The sequence below is a fragment of the Takifugu flavidus genome, chromosome 7 (assembly GCF_003711565.1).
Source record: "Takifugu flavidus isolate HTHZ2018 chromosome 7, ASM371156v2, whole genome shotgun sequence".
Taxonomy (NCBI): domain Eukaryota; kingdom Metazoa; phylum Chordata; class Actinopteri; order Tetraodontiformes; family Tetraodontidae; genus Takifugu; species Takifugu flavidus.
Window position 1 is genome coordinate 4,369,830 of NC_079526.1, and position 15,542 is coordinate 4,385,371.

At 43.0% G+C, this 15,542-nt stretch overlaps 1 protein-coding gene across 6 annotated transcripts; it reads right to left on the reverse strand.

Annotated features, from left to right (window-relative positions):
* Window positions 1-509: 509 nt before the first annotated feature.
* Window positions 510-15,492, reverse strand: osbpl1a (oxysterol binding protein-like 1A). Of its 6 annotated transcripts, none has more exons than XM_057038800.1 (30): window positions 15,085-15,489; window positions 13,739-13,796; window positions 12,773-12,902; window positions 12,592-12,677; window positions 12,439-12,513; window positions 12,222-12,333; window positions 12,003-12,088; window positions 11,628-11,772; window positions 11,083-11,150; window positions 10,955-10,999; window positions 10,577-10,650; window positions 10,287-10,350; window positions 10,100-10,201; window positions 9,378-9,506; window positions 9,203-9,284; window positions 8,881-8,987; window positions 7,367-7,526; window positions 6,450-6,630; window positions 5,527-5,602; window positions 4,653-4,787; window positions 4,466-4,563; window positions 4,193-4,375; window positions 4,014-4,121; window positions 3,781-3,870; window positions 3,433-3,556; window positions 3,232-3,333; window positions 3,035-3,158; window positions 2,875-2,965; window positions 2,092-2,174; window positions 510-1,324 (listed from the first exon to the last, which is right to left on the reverse strand). In XM_057038800.1, exons 2-30 carry the CDS (start codon window positions 13,748-13,750, stop codon window positions 1,170-1,172), a joined length of 3,027 nt encoding a protein of 1,008 aa, XP_056894780.1. In that variant the 5' UTR covers window positions 13,751-13,796; window positions 15,085-15,489; the 3' UTR covers window positions 510-1,169. The 6 variants fall into 6 exon arrangements, 4 of the variants coding, with proteins under 4 accessions (XP_056894780.1, XP_056894782.1, XP_056894781.1 ...); XM_057038802.1 differs by having other exon boundaries at window positions 2,154-2,174; window positions 15,085-15,486; XM_057038801.1 differs by lacking the exon at window positions 13,739-13,796 and having other exon boundaries at window positions 15,085-15,485.
* Between the last annotated feature and the right edge of the window lie 50 nt (window positions 15,493-15,542).

The following is a 15,542-nucleotide window of genomic DNA, read 5'->3' on the forward strand; positions in this document are numbered from 1 at the left end:
AATTCTGGTTAAGCTGTTAAAACAGAGAAATGAGAGTACCCACTGGGGAGTGAGTTACAACTTTGCAGCTGCATCTAACTCATTGGGCTGAGGGCATGGCCACTGAATCCACACATAAGGTCCAAGCTGAAATGATCAATCCTTGATCAATGTATCTCTGACTGATTTGAAGGACTCTCCTACAGGAAGTACTCGAAATGCACAATGGATGCAAGTTTATGACAAGTATTGAGGAAATAGGAGGGAAGGGGGCCCTCATGTGGCGGGATGTGGTCACTGCAGTCGGAAATGACTAAAACTGTGATTTAAGTTATCTGTAAATAAAATTGATAATTAATGTGGTTTGGCTTGGTCAAACCTGATATCAAACAGTCAATAATCATTAGATTAGAGATTATCTAATGCATCTATGCAATTCTCAACATATTTTGTAGTTTTTGTTGTGTAGACTGTGACTGTGAGTTCTTTTCTTCTCTTCCCTCCCCCTCGATAATTTACTAAGCTTACCACAGGTTTCAAAAAAAGTTTTATTTTAGTTTTCAATAAAATACTGTAATTGATGATTACATAAAGGTTGAAGGCATTGAAATTCTGTAGTTTCACTTGGTTTTTCATGTGAAAACATGAAATAGAAATCTAGCGATCAGTCTGATAACAATAATAAGACACATTTTCAATTTATAACTGAATGTAGATATAAATTAAATAAAGCTGAAAACAATTGTAAAATATTGTGTTTTACTATGAAATGCTGACACAAGCAGCCAAAGAGAGCAAACAAAACAAGCACATAAACGTTAATATTCAGAATCAAAGTCCAGACTCTGGTGCCTTAAGAAGAAATGTAGTTTTTTGCTTTGTCCTCTTTGGCCTTTGCAAGTGCCAAAAGTGTACTGTATACCTGTCCTCTACAACATAGAGGTGTTTCACCACATACTTTATGTTTGTCAAAACAAATAATTGAACTCTAAAAAGGCAGAATGATTCAGTTGACTTCAATGATTCAATTGCTTGTTTAATACTCTGCTCCGAATGGAACTCATAAATGTTTAAAAAATAACACAAGATGAGACTAAATGATCAGACCTCTGTCCATCACCAACTCCCTATTATAAATGGTGTGAATACAGTACAAATGCAGACACTTCTCTTGTCCATCTAATGCAGATTTACAATCGTAAAATTGTAGTTGCTGTCGCTTTAAAATGGTCGGCTGGTCTTTCAGTAAATGTCTGGAAGCTGCGAGTAATTCCTGTCCCAGTATCCTCCGGAAAAGATCCAGTCTGGGGAGATGGTGTGGGGGTTATTTTCCTGGTGAAACCACCTGGACAGTGGAGATAATTACTGTGAGAATCTAACCTGTTGACCACGTCTGAGAGCAAAATGTAAAAGATTCTCTTTGTTAATTAGTTGTAAATTCATAATCAGTCCAAAAGTTATGGAAATGACCTGTGAGATACCAATTTCATGAGGTTTAACTTGCTTAGGGGTTGAGCTAAAATCCTGTGAACCTGAAGCCTTTCTAACTTAGCGTCAAACCATTTTAAAGATCATCCTGGAGATTAAAATGACTTTAGCCAGGACATTTACTCAAAAGCTACACTGTGCTGAGGTGCCACATGCAGGTTGACGTCTGTTATTGTGAACGGGTTAGAAGGTGGAAGATGAACATGATCTCTAAAAGGCTTAAGATAAATGATGGAACACTTGTCCAGGTGGATTAGACCGTGGAATTGTGGTTCACTGTTTGGCCAGAACTCTCTGGATACAACCAGCTGAAGGATGTTTGGAGAACACCAAATTTCTGTCCTAGAGGTTTTGCTGTAGCCCTCACAGTCTGATGGTCTAACCGTGGTGGCAAATCTCTGGGTAGACCTCGGTCATTTCATCTTCCGGCTGCTTAACCGTTTACATCAACCGAACGTTTGACCACACCTTTGCACGCCACTGTCAGCTTCAGCTAATCCATTAACTCTCTGGAATAAGTCTGCGGTTACATCGTTATTCCACCATTCCTGATTCAGACAATGGTATCGAGTAAAGATTTAAAGCAACGGAAACGTAGATGTGAAAGTGAAGATGAAGGACAACCTATCACATAAAACATAGACAGCACATCATTCACACAGAGAAAGGGAGGGAGCAGATCTGACCTTGGACCCAGGGCGGGACTCCTTTACATCAAAGTGAGGATGCAAGAGAAACACAAGATCAAAGAGGAAAGAACTGGAGAGAAGCAATGCGAAAAGTCTACATACATGTTTAATATGCAAGTCATCAAATTTAATGTGAAATTCTAATCTAAAGATTTGAGAAGTAGAGCTACATTTTGAAGATGCTGATTGGTTACATTAAAAATACTCATCTGCAACCATCCTGTAAATATGTCGCTGTCAGCTGCATTATAGCCCATTTTAAAATCAAGGCTGGAAACAAATAAAAAGCCAATCCAGCAGCATAACTCTAGCATAATTAACTAATCTTTCTCATAATGTCAGAGCTTAAAAAAGGAGAACTTGTTAAAGGTCAATCTTTGTTATGTATATAAGTGTAATTAGCCATGATACTAAACTTTTACTGATGGCCCGCTCGTTTTAATCAGGCTAATTAAATAATGCACAACCACAACCCTATAACATGGTGTCATATATATGAGCTACGTATGTAGGACGGAAGAATACGTCTCCTACATGACAAACGTCTGATGATGTCATATATTTGATCTTTATATTGTATCTCCAAGCTGACTAAATGGTGGGTGGAGCTTTAAGTAAAGTTAGATTCAAAATAGAGGAATAAGGTGTGTTCCACACTGTCTCCACTCAATAATCTATAAATGAAGGTGTGCAGTAAAGTAGGCGGGACATTTTTTACCTCGTTTTCCACTCTTCACCAGATTTGGAGAGACTCTTACGAGCAGTTCTCTGTTTTTCCTCGAGCCTCTTCTTCTCCTGACTGGCGAGGTCTATGAGGACAGCAAACGTTGTAGAGACTCAGCATCACGTCCTGTGGCGATATCACCACCGGCTCTTACCAATGTCGCCGTTCTCCATGGCTCGTATGTCTGGTCTTAGCCTGCAGTCAGTCTGAGGAATGGTCCCCACCATCTCCTGGTGCAGCTCGTTCAGCCGCATGCTAAAGCAGGTGAAGCTGTACATCTGTCAAACCAATCAGAGACGTGCGCGTGAAGCCTCTCCTATGGAGGACACAGAGCGCATGAACCAGTCAGACCTGGGCAGAGTTGGGTGGTCTGGGCGTGATCCTCCACAGCAGCTGACTCCCAGGAACTGGCTCAACGCTGTCTGCCACCGGGGAGGAACCCTCCTCCAGGTCCTCCACAGAAAGACAAATAGAAGACCTCCACTTAAATCATTCTCACGTTACAAAGAGAAAAATGAAAAATGACCTTTGGCAGTCTGAAATCAGTCTTACCTCTCTGACTTTTTTCTCCTCCGTCACCTTCTTGTTGTTTTTCTTATGAGCTTCAAAAGCGGCGGCGTCCACGGCGTACAGACACTCCGTCCACTTCCCGTACACAGCACACATCTTCTTTTTACTGCACCCCACACACACAGGGCTTGTGTTTTTTTTTTAACAAAGAGCTTTCTGAAGATGCTAAGCGACCCTGATGGGGAGCCCACACTCATTAAAACCCAATTAAAACTTCTCCAAACGAGGCACAAACTTCGCCTGCTGATCAGAGGTTGTTGCGTAACTTCATGCTTGGGGGTTTTCAAAAGGCCGTGTTACATAGATAAACATTCTTGGGGTGTGAGCTACCTTTTATCCAGGATATAACCTTCAACCTTGTGCAGCTCTCTGCCAAAAAGACCACAAGGTTTGAAATTCAGGAAGCACCTCTCGCCAGTCCTAAGGAGAAAACCAGAGAACAGCATCGTCGAGTAACGTCTTCTTATCAGCAAAACTTCTGCAGGAACTGTGTGTGAACCTCAGTGTCAGTATTTTCAGTAGGGCCACCGAGTAAATTCTGCTGCGTTCGCTCGTTCTTTCACCTGTGGTTGATCACTTCCACGTTCCCGTACTGCTCGATCCACAGCTGACCCACGATAATGTTGTGAACGCAACATGTGGGGTTTGTCCACGTGTAGACTTCATTGTACCTGCGGAACAAGCCAACCATCCATAACGATGGTTATTTTCTAGAGGAACGCAGTCGGGTTCTTTCTCTTACTTGGGAAGCTCCAGTGTGATGATGCCTTTTGGCTCTGCTTCCACACTCTTCCCCCAGAACTTGAGTTTGGGGTAGATGGACCCGTGAAACACAAAGTCCTTCTTCAAACCCTCAGCGTGGAACGCGCTGACTGGAGGATGATGGCTCACCTGCTCTGATATGAGCCTGAAGCCCAGATCTTCTCTGAAACAAGCATGAATCGACGTGTTCCCACATATAAGGTCGCGCTTTATTAAGGTAATAAGCGTGTTATCAATGCACAAAGCCACTCACCTGACCAGTTCGTAGGTTTCTCCCAGTAGTGGGTTGAAGGGTTTACCTGTACGCTCCCACTGGGAGGCCACAGCCGACACTGCAAAGGCAGCCACGCACTGCCAACAGAAAAATAACACACGACTCACATGTGATGCTGCGTTTTATTTTGGAGGGTCTCGCCGTCATTAGCCGGCTGTTTCTCTACCTTCATCCTCTCGACAGAGTCTGAGCAGGCGTTGGCTTGATGCACGAGGAACGTGTGCTCCATGTACTCCGCCAGGCGCTGCAAGAAGCTGAGCGGCTCATTGAAGATCACAGGCATCGTGATCTTGGAGAGCTCCTGAAAAGACACACGACGTGAAGGTCACGCATGTGAAACCATCTCACGTCCACATTTTTAGATATGGCTCGTGCTCTGCCTCCATCAGCACAGCCAGACTTTATACTTCTGGGAATTATCACTGAACACACAGGAACTCCCACAGGTATTCCTGTAGTAGCAGCCAGTCACATTTGTGTGGAACACAACAGTGATAGCCGTTAAAACACCTGGAATTTGAAGGTTCCTTCCGCAGTTCACCTGTCCTGTTGTAATCAAATGCAAAGATGGAGCCTATTCAAGAGGAAAAGCTTTGCTAATGCATCCAGGGCTGCCACAGAACTCTGGGTTCTTTCACAGATGGCTGATTTTAACTGGTGGGTTAGAGCCAAGTCAATGATGCTGCTACTGTGTTCAGAAGTGCAGTAAATAGATCCAATTACATATGCAATGACTCATGCCGGACCTCCACATGAGCCATGATATCAATAATGTAGCTAAATGTGCCAAAACCTCTGCCATTTGTCCCCTGAAGTGACATTTGTTCTTGTACCAATAAGACATGCTGTGTGGAAATGCATCAGCGGAGGGTGGTGGAAGGTGGCGGCTCTCCCTATCCCTGCTGGGACTCTGTCGAGACTTGTTATATATCATTATATATAAACTCTGTATTTACTGATGGCAGTCTCTGGGGGATTTGGGAAAGCACCAGTAAGCACCCTAAGTACATCCTCCACTAAATGACAGAAAACATTCTCACCATTCCAATGCAATTCCTCAGGATACTCCAAATACTAAAGTCATTCCTGGAGAACATCGGTGCAGGTAGGCTGGTTCTAAACAAAGAGAAGAAGAATCAAAAGCACATTAAATAACATATCAAAGGTGCTGCGATGGCATTGTCAAAGACTGCGAGCTGTATGCAGCTGCAGGTATCCGCCCCTCATTTCAAACAAATCAAAAATTAATACAAAAAATCATTTAAAAAAAGCAAACACTTTGTAATCTATAGTGTCACAAACCCAAACAGAGCTCCTAATCAAAATGAAGACTAAACAGAACTTTTAAAGGTTAGAGATTTGAGTGTATATATAATAAAACAATATGTTTGACATGACAAAGGGAGATTAGCTCATGTAATCAGAGTAATATAAAGAAAAACTCCCCACTGCACTTTAGATGGAGATGCAACAGCATCACTGCTTATCACATTGCACTGTAACCTTATCAATATTCACAAGCTCCACCTCTATTCTTTCACTTCCATTCTTTCAAGACAACCCTTTCTTTTCTCAAACCAGTCTGAGCCTAAATTATTCACTCCACCAAGAGGACCAACAAAAACGACAATATAAAGAAGGAAAACAGCCACAGCATCCATCCATCCATTCATCCATCCATCCATCCATTCATCCATCCATCCAATCATTCATCCGTCCATCCATCCATTCATCCATCGATCCATTCAGCAAGTAATTTCAGGGAGCACATCATTCACACATACCCTGGGGGGAATTTAAGAGTTATTAATCATGCATAGAGGAAGAAAATGCTCCAAAAGAATGTCGTGAATGTGGAGGCAGCGCCTTTGTTACGGTCGTTCATGGTTTGATCAGAGGTGAATGAAAACAAAAGAGGCTCGGCGCTACATTTATGAAGGCCGAGGGCTGCTGTGAGCCTGACCTATGCTTTTTGGTCCCATCGGATTGATCCTCATCACCGTCTCCATGGTGATCCTCCTGAAACATGCTGCCAGCGCTGTGGTACGGTATGCTTAACGTGACGGAGCCTTCGTCCTCGTCGCTGTCAAAGGAGTGGCTGGCCACCGTCTCAAAACCGCTCAGGGAATGATCCGAGTCCGACTCTGTAGGCGGGGGACACAAAAGGACCCGGGAAACATGCAGGGTTAAAAGAAAAACAAGAAATTGCCATAATTGAACACAGCACAAAACATGTAACAATGTTAAAGAAGGTTGACAGGATGTCACAGAACAGAATACATATTTATGACAAAGAAAATTTTAAACAAGAATTTTCTTTGTCATAAATATGTATTCTGTTCTGTGACTTGGATAATAATCACTTCAGCTGAATAAAACTGCCTCCCAGCAGGGAAACACTCTGGACAGCAGGTCACCAGTTCATCACAGCACACACACACACACACACATGTACGCGCACACATTAGACTCTCCAGTCAACCTTCTGTTCATGTTTGTGGTCTGTTGGGAAATGAGCTATTTAAAACTTGATCATTTCACGTTTTAAACTCTCAAATAACTAATTCAAGACTGCCTATTACCGGTATTATAAATTCAAAATAAATGAGACAGATTACTATACTTTGAAACAGGAAAATTTGCAATAAATTGTAAATAGTAAAGTAAATTTTCTTTACGTTTTCCGATCCTTTAATCATGCAGTGTTTCCACACCAAAACTCAACCTTTTTCATGCATTTTAGAGCGGTAAAACATACCACAGACATTCTCCAGCTGGTAAAATTCCAGTCTCCTACAGGTGCACGAGAGCAGTGTGCATGAGGGCCCATCATGAATTTACCTTTATTTCCTTAGTGATTCGAATCGCTCACCCACTCACCAGATACAGCATCGTGGAACTCATCCTCACTGAGAGCGATCCAACGCGAAGATCCCTTGACAGACTGCTCAAGCTCGTGGTGCTCTGTGGCCAAAGTCTGCAGCGCCGTGGAGAGGATCTTATTCTTCTCCACCTCATGCTCCAATTTCACACTGTGCACCTGAGCTCAACACACACATGCACACACACACCCCACCTTTCAATTTTATTGTGTGAGAAGTAAAGAAACGCTAAAAGCTAGCGTTGATGCTCATTCACTGCACTGGGATCAAAACACCTGGAAGTTTCACACCCGCTGGCAGCAGCAGCGAGCCCACACACACACACACACACACACACACACAAACACACACACACACACACACACACACATATCTGTATTCTGGCAATGCCTTCAGCCATTCCAAAGCAACACCGTAGCTGAGAAGGCTGCCTCACTGTAATGGAGGAGAGCAGAGGACAGGCGACACCTTCTCAAATGGCCTGCTGGAGAACACGACTCCAGCTGATGCAGAGGGGAGGCTCAGGTGACAAATAATGGCCTCTGTCAGTCAAATCAGGCTCTCAGGCGAGTCGTGAGGGATGATGATAGGAAAACATGTTTTCATGGAGTGTAGACCCCCACAAAGGTGGTGTAAATATCAACAAAAACAGAGTGGCCGAGCTGGGCTGGCTTTAACAAGACATCCTGATGTCTGCGCTTTACGTGCTACGACATAAGCGGCAGACAGCTATGTTAAAAAGTTCACAGCCGAGTGATCCAGGCTTGGCACAGCCATTAAAAAAATTAAATGCGTGTGGGTGAGCTTGAAGGCTTATTATTACTGTCCTTTCTGCTCATTTGTTACTAATTTGCTGTTACTATTGCTGCTCGTGTTAACTCATTGTCTCTGTAGTTGTATGAGATGCATGTGGCAGGGGATACGTGATAAATTCCTGTGCTTTGCTCAAATGTTATACAGTATTGAGCGTAATGCCACTACATAGGCCTAATTACCAGCTTGGAATCCTTGAATTCCTAACAACTTAAAGCCTTTAAGCTCATTGATAACACTACTTGGATCGATGTGACACTCGGGACATTAGGGAGGAGGAGCTGTCCGGACTGTAAAACAGGGATGTTGAATAGCTTTGTGGTTTGTTCAAGCGCTATCAACATTACAATTATGTAGTGTCATCTGTTCTGATCACTGGAGGAGTAATAATATCAACCTCTTTCATCCCTCCATTGTAATTATAAACCAATGACTCATCAGACAGCTTGTAATCACTGCTTTTTTTGAAGGGGGGGGGCTCTGCTGCCAGCTTTTGGTGAAGTTTCTTTGTCTCATTTGGAACACAGTTTCTCACAGATTTCTCTCCTGCATTTGCTCTGCAGAAATGCCTGGAGGATACTTGGACTGGAGGTGCCCTTATGCATCGTCGAGGAGAGAAGATGATGTGGTATAGACACATATCATATCACGTTAAATAAACACGCACGCAAACGAGCGAAAGAGGATCTAGAGTCTTACCCCTTCCTGTCTGGACAAAAGGCTCAGACAGACACCGAGGGTGGAGCTGGTCTCACTGGATAACTTGTAGATTGCTTGGATTTTCTGCAGCACATCAGGCGGCAACCCTGAAGGGAGACACACATCAGTGAAGGCGCTCCTGCAAAAAATTAATAACGCCCAAGAAAAGGTCACACAAGCTTCTTAACGAGGCAGCATAGATTACAAACACTGCTGGAGTTTTACGTCTCACTTAAGCCAAATTCATTTTAATAATATAAAAAAGGAGCAAAGGCACGTGTTTAATACCACACAATGCATCATAATATCTGAAATACTTTACTTTCTGCCAGTCCTTCACTTTTCAGGATGGACAGGAAAGCTGTAACCTCCTCTTCCAGCTTCCTCTGGCTGGCATCTGCCGTCTAGGGTTGGACAGGAGAGACGGCAGGTGAGTAAAAATGGAACCGCTGCCAGATCTCGCACATATCCCGGCTGGTTTCCAAGACTACAGCCACCTGTAGTGAAGCTTTCAGGTGTGCAAGGGAAACCACGTTCTCTTCCTCCTCCTCCTCCTCGCTGCCCGGCTCCTGGGAGCAGTAGTGTGTGCTGTAGGCTGAGTGGGCTTCCAGGGCCTCCATCCACCCCTGGAACACATTGATGATTTGGATGATTTTACCTGGAAAATATCAGGCTCACTTCCATTATGTCACGCATTAATCTGAGAAGGTGACCCAGAAGGGGTCAGTGCTCAATTGTGTGCAATCAAGCTTCTTTGGAAAGAAAAAGAGGTGTTCTGCTGCTTGCAGTTTAAGTGTCTCATTCAGCATTTAGCTCTGCCCACCTGTATATTAGCAGGTCTTTTTGGTATCCAATAGCTGAGAAAGCCAAAATATATAAAAGGCAGAGCAGAGTTATATTGATATTCCTGTGTGTAAATGTAAATACAGGTAAAAGCTTAACATATACTGTAGATAGAAACCAAATGGCTGAGTGGAAATAGAGGTGCTATTTAGAAAAAGTCCCCTGGTGGCCGACCCCGATGTCAGGAAAGGCTGAAAGTTCCTGTGACTAATGTAAGATCCTGGTGAGCAGGATTGAACAGACAGAGCTTTATAATCAAGTGCTTGGATTATCTTGGGCGTGTGTAATAACTGACTCACTGTGGAATAAAGGGTAATATTATTTGGTTAGACAATAAAATCTCATCATGTCTTGTGCAGATCAAACTGGAACATACATGTCTTGTTGCCTCTGGGTCATTTTTGGGTGGTACTTTGAAGTGATGCACGCTGCCGTCGAAGCAGGTGAGCGTGAAAAGGCAGCTGTCTTTAGCACGAGCCTGCAAAGGAGAGTCCATAAAATACGATCCCTCCCACAACAAGCGTGGATACTGGAGTCAACAGTGATTAAATGAAGCAAATTACCAAACACTGAGCGTGTGTGAGGGATTTACAGCCTTGTCTTCTCACATTGGCAGCTGCATCCGACCTTCACGTTAGTGAGAGACACACAGGGAGGCTCGGGTTAGATTTCCCAGAAGAGCTTTCTCTTGCAATCTTTATCAATAAAATGTATACCGGTAATAGATTCAGACCTACTGCTTATATATTTTCTCATATTCAGCATCTTTCAAGAGAGAAATGTGCCGCGCTTTCATTCACCTACTCTGCTGACAGCAGTTTTATTATCTGATTCAAGGAGAGATAGCACCTACTGTTTTGGGTACCAGGACAGAACGCCGTCTTGGAGGACAACCCAGAATGAATGCCAGCCAAAAAATCTGGAGCTCTGATGAGGCCAAAGAGAAGAATCAAGAATGATTACTGTATTAACACTTTTCATCTGAATATTGTTTCATTTTTTTTGTCCCACGACTGCATTTAAGCATTTGGTCTGTATATTTTTTTGCGATATTGCAGCTCTATATTCTAATAGTTAATATACTCAATGCTGCTTATTCATGTGTGTTGGATGTCGGTTAATCAACATTCCACATTTCATTGTGATTAAATCTGTCAGTGGGAGACTGGACACATTTATCACCATGTGACCATCGCTCTGTGTCTGAGACGCCGCCGGTGGTGAGAATCACCTTTAAGAGGAGGCCTTCATACTTCCTGACATGGCGTGTTGTACCCTAAAATTGATACAGAGTTAAAGAATATAAGGTAACAACAGGACAGATCTAAGCCACTTTAGGACCCAGAGCTGAACACTCACTCGAGGACCGTCACCTTCGAGGACCTGCTTCATCGCTGCGTCGGTAGCCAAGTCAAACACGGTCTGACCTGCGAGATACAGAAACGTGGCAAAAAATAAACCAGAATGAAAATGACGACATCCAAACTGTAACCGTGTTGCACTTTTGAGAAACAATTACAGAAACAGCTGCAGAGACGATCTGGGATACTTATTTTTCTTGACCGGAGTTAAAAACAACTTCAAACTCTGCAGCCTGCCACTCCAGATGGGCCATATCTGGTCTTAAACAGGACAGCATGAGTCATGATGTCACAATCTTCAAGTGTTCTCAGTAAAATACAAAATCTAGAACCACTGTGAGCTTCACGGGTGTGGTTCTGTTTTGTTTATTTTTTTATTAAATGGCTTCTGATAACAATCTGAGTGACATGGGCAAAAACGTTGAGAGAATATTGTGAAACGGACCTCACTGGCTGTTAACATTATTGATAACACTGCAGAGTACTAAACTGAGTGTCGAAACATACGCAGCCTTCAAATAACTGAGTGCTTGGCGGTCGTACCATTTTTGTTCTTGATGTTGGGGTTGGCGCCGCTCCTCAGCAGCTTCAGAGCGCACTGCCTTTGTCTGCGATACGCCGCTGAGTGCAGGGGAGTGTTACCCAGAAGATCTGTGCAATTGATGTCTGGAGGCTTTTTCCCACTGAGCTGCAACAAACATAGAGGAGAGAAGCTGATGAAGCCGACTGCTCCCAGAATCCTTTAACTGTCCCCCTTTAGCTCTAGTCACACTGCTAACAAGGCTAATCAATCTGGATTGATGCCAAAAGACTCAGCAAAGCCTGGGGTTTCCTTCTTAAAGGAGGGTTTTCCTTGCTGCTGGTGAAATCTCTTATCTTCAGCTAATTGTTAAATACTTTGTGTTCTGGAACACTAACCAGCTGGCTCAGGGTTGAAAGGTCTCCTTCCCGCGCAGCCTCCAGAAGTTCCTCCTCTTGTTTCCTTTCTTCTGTTCTCTCTGCCGCTGGTGTTCATCCGAACAATAAAAGCACAGATTTTCGGTTCAATACACCAGGCGAGTGTGAGCAAAGACACACAGGTATGACTAAGTAAACCAAGCAGGCCGATGAATGAACGTCTTGACATGTAGCGCTCACCTTCCAGCATGGTTCTGATCTCTGGATTCTGAGTGACGTCCTTGGGAATCTGTGCGGTCCCGTTGATGATCGTGGCACATGCATCATAGCGCAGCAGCAGCATGACAACCTCCTGATCAATACGTGGTTGAATGATTGATTCAATGGATGAATGTCACGAAAAAGACACGAAAACAAAGTAGGCACGAGCAGAAAATCTGGAAGAGCGTGAACGTACCTTTCTCCCAGTGAAGGCAGCTTTGTGCAGCGCCGTGTCTCCGATGTTATTGGGTAGGTTAGCATCTGCCCCGGCCTGCGGGGCGTTACAGCACACGTAAACATGAGACAGCTATTCAAAAACTGAAGCGAATCCTTCAAATAAGAGCCGCACCTTCAGTAATTCCGCCACTACATCTTTGTGTCCAAAGTAACAGGCCAAGTGGAGAGGCGTCCACCCCAGGTTGGACTTTTTCTTACCTGACGATTTGCAAACAGTGACTAATATTGTTCCCACCTAACGCAACATTCTGGGGAAATTTGTGTTGTGAACACTGGAGAGGATCCTCTTCTACCTTTGCAGTTTATGTTGATCTGCGTCTCTTCCTTTATCTTAGACACGAGAAGCCGCTGGATCCCAAACAGATCTCCATTTCTGGCATATTGTAGGAACCGCTCTTCTGGCTCCAGCTCCTCCATCAACATCTGCAAAAGAAAGCGAGATATCATCAACAGCAAACTAGCTAAATAGGTTACTTTTATTACAAATAGATGACAGATTAGAAGGAATTGCAATCCAACATATTTTGCTGTAAAATCACATAAAAAACTGAAAAGCTACAGAACACCAATAGTCAGATATAAGATTAAAAACTATGTAGTGTATATTACCGAGTTATAGTACATAACTTAGGAAACAGTAGAGTCAAAAATATGTAACATACCAAAATTCTTTTATCTCATAAAACATCTCAATTTGGATCGAAAAAGCTTTCTTTAACTCCATGCCGAATAGTGCATTATCATTTATTTTTAAAGAGGCCTTTGAAGGCCTAAAAGCAGGACTTTTATGTATTACAATTACTTTATCTCTTAGTCTCTCTCAGTATCAGGCAATTTAAAAGCGTTGTTATACTGGAGTGGGAGAGAGGAGCCAGGTAGAGTTTCAGCTCCTGTACAAATGAAAAATGCTTGTAGCTGACTTGTTATGTTCCTCTGTGCCGCCCCCCCCCCCCCCCCCCTCCTTAATCTAGTTGTCTATCACTAGGGCATGAATTTGGTCACAAGTTAAGAGACGCTTCAAACACCTGCCAGACACGTCCACTTACCCAAGGACACATATAACCCCCCCCACCCCCCACCCCCCCACCGTCTGAATTGACCTTTAGAGTGTGGAGCTCAAAGGAAATTAATTTCATCCTCTAATTTATTTGTAGATGGTTAATTTAGATCATTCACGCCACTCAATTATTTGATTCACTAAAATCTCATTTTTATAAATATCAATCCAGTCAACAATATAACGGACCATATGCACTCACAGCCTCGATCATAAAGGTCCTCTCTGGGTGACAGTATGTGAGGAGCACTCCTCACTCTCTGCAGGATGGCAGACAACAATGGGGGAATGATTTGGAGCAGGATTGACAGACTTTATTCCCTTTTTTTAATAGATATTCATATTGGTTTTCAGAATATACTGCAAAGATATGTTGTTTTTTTTAAGTTGCGGTTGTTTGTGTGTCTGTTCATTAGCTTGTTAAAAATCAATATTAATTGTTCAAACCAAAATGGGTAATTCCCCCCCCCCCCCCATAAAAAAAGAGAAAACTAACACATTATATATTAAAAATACTGTGTATCTTAATAAGTCATAACTGGACATTAGACTGTTTTCTGGCTGTAGAAATATTGGATATTTACTATAAAATGAATCGCACATTGTCCATAATTATCTAAGCAATTTTATGAGACATGTCCAGCCTACACTGTGTTTACAGGTGACACCAAGCTGTTGTTCATTACAACTACATTCTCTCAAGGTGTCAGTTTGATCAATTCTCCTTTGCTGCATTTAGTCAGGAGAACAAAGTCACTCAGAAATTGTTTGAGACATGACAGACAACTGCCACAGAAAGTCACCTGAAAGATGACACAGTGGGACTGATGGAATGTGACAATTAGTTTTCAGTCATCAGACCAGCTTTTCAGGAAGTCCTTTCCCCTCTGTACAGACTACATCCACATGACAGAACATGACTGTAACCGACTGAGAATGCTCCAGGAGGGAGAAAGTGGTGGCCAACATTATGACAATAAGCTCCAGTGAATATGAAGAAGGGTACACAGCAAAGAGGACAAACCAGAGTGCTGACATGAAAACCTAAAACCAAAACCTACACTAATGGATAGGGGCTGTTCTTTATACTTTTACACATCTTAATAACACAGTAAACCCACAGTGTATAACAGTATAATGAGAATACTTTGGCAGTCTTAGTGTGTTTAATCTAGTATCTGCCTTGACACATCTTAGAGCATGAATGGTTCCTTATTAAACATCTCTTCACACAAAATATATCCTGTGTTCTTTAAAAAAGGGAACGACTCTTCAGAAGCAAAACAAGCAGAAACAGAGATACAAAAGCGTCAGCATTTCCACAATCTCCAGTGAAATAACAACAGTCCTGCGTGTAAATAAAAACGCATGTGCAGAGATGTCGTATTTCCAGTGCAAGTTGTTGTTAGTGCTTTCTTAATAATATAGAAACATGCCAATAGTCAGGATTCACCCGAAGCTGCGACTCACTGGAATGCGCCTTTAAGAGAGAAAGATGGAGAGGGAAACATATAAGATAGGAGAAATTACAAGAGCAGTCAGACTCACTGCTCCAGTGTTCGGACGCTCCTGTCAAACCAATTTCAGGGTGTTCCGACGGAAATTGTTCCCACGCGACCCCCAGTGTGCGGCCGCATGCACTGGACCGTCTGGAGTCCCCTGAATAACGTCCTCTGCTCCTCTGCTCACTCGCACATGACCACAAACATCCTCCCGTCGGCTGTCATTAACCTGCGGTGAACTAAAACAGCTGCCGCGCTCCCGGCCGCACACACCGACACATCTGTTGTGTTTACGCTGATATCAGCTGATCCGCGTAGGACGGAACGTGACCGGACAAACTTTGGCACTATCAAAACAAAAGCCTTTATCCTTATTCCAAGTTTGCAATACGCATCATGTGCGCATTCGATTACCTTAAACATGATAAATTATTACGACGTATAAAAGTATGACCTTGTTTAGTGGCTTTAATGATAGAATTTATTTGACAGCGTGTGACGGAA

What these genes read in the sequence shown, in the direction of transcription:
- osbpl1a (XM_057038800.1), bottom strand. An exon ending in ACCCAGAGGCAACAAGACAT is followed by an intron (nt 9,507 to 10,099) that starts GTATGTTCCAGT and finishes AATGTGTTCCAG; the next exon opens with GGGTGGATGGAGGCCCTGGA. An exon ending in CATGGAGAACGGCGACATTG is followed by an intron (nt 2,966 to 3,034) that starts GTAAGAGCCGGT and finishes CTGTCCTCATAG; the next exon opens with ACCTCGCCAGTCAGGAGAAG.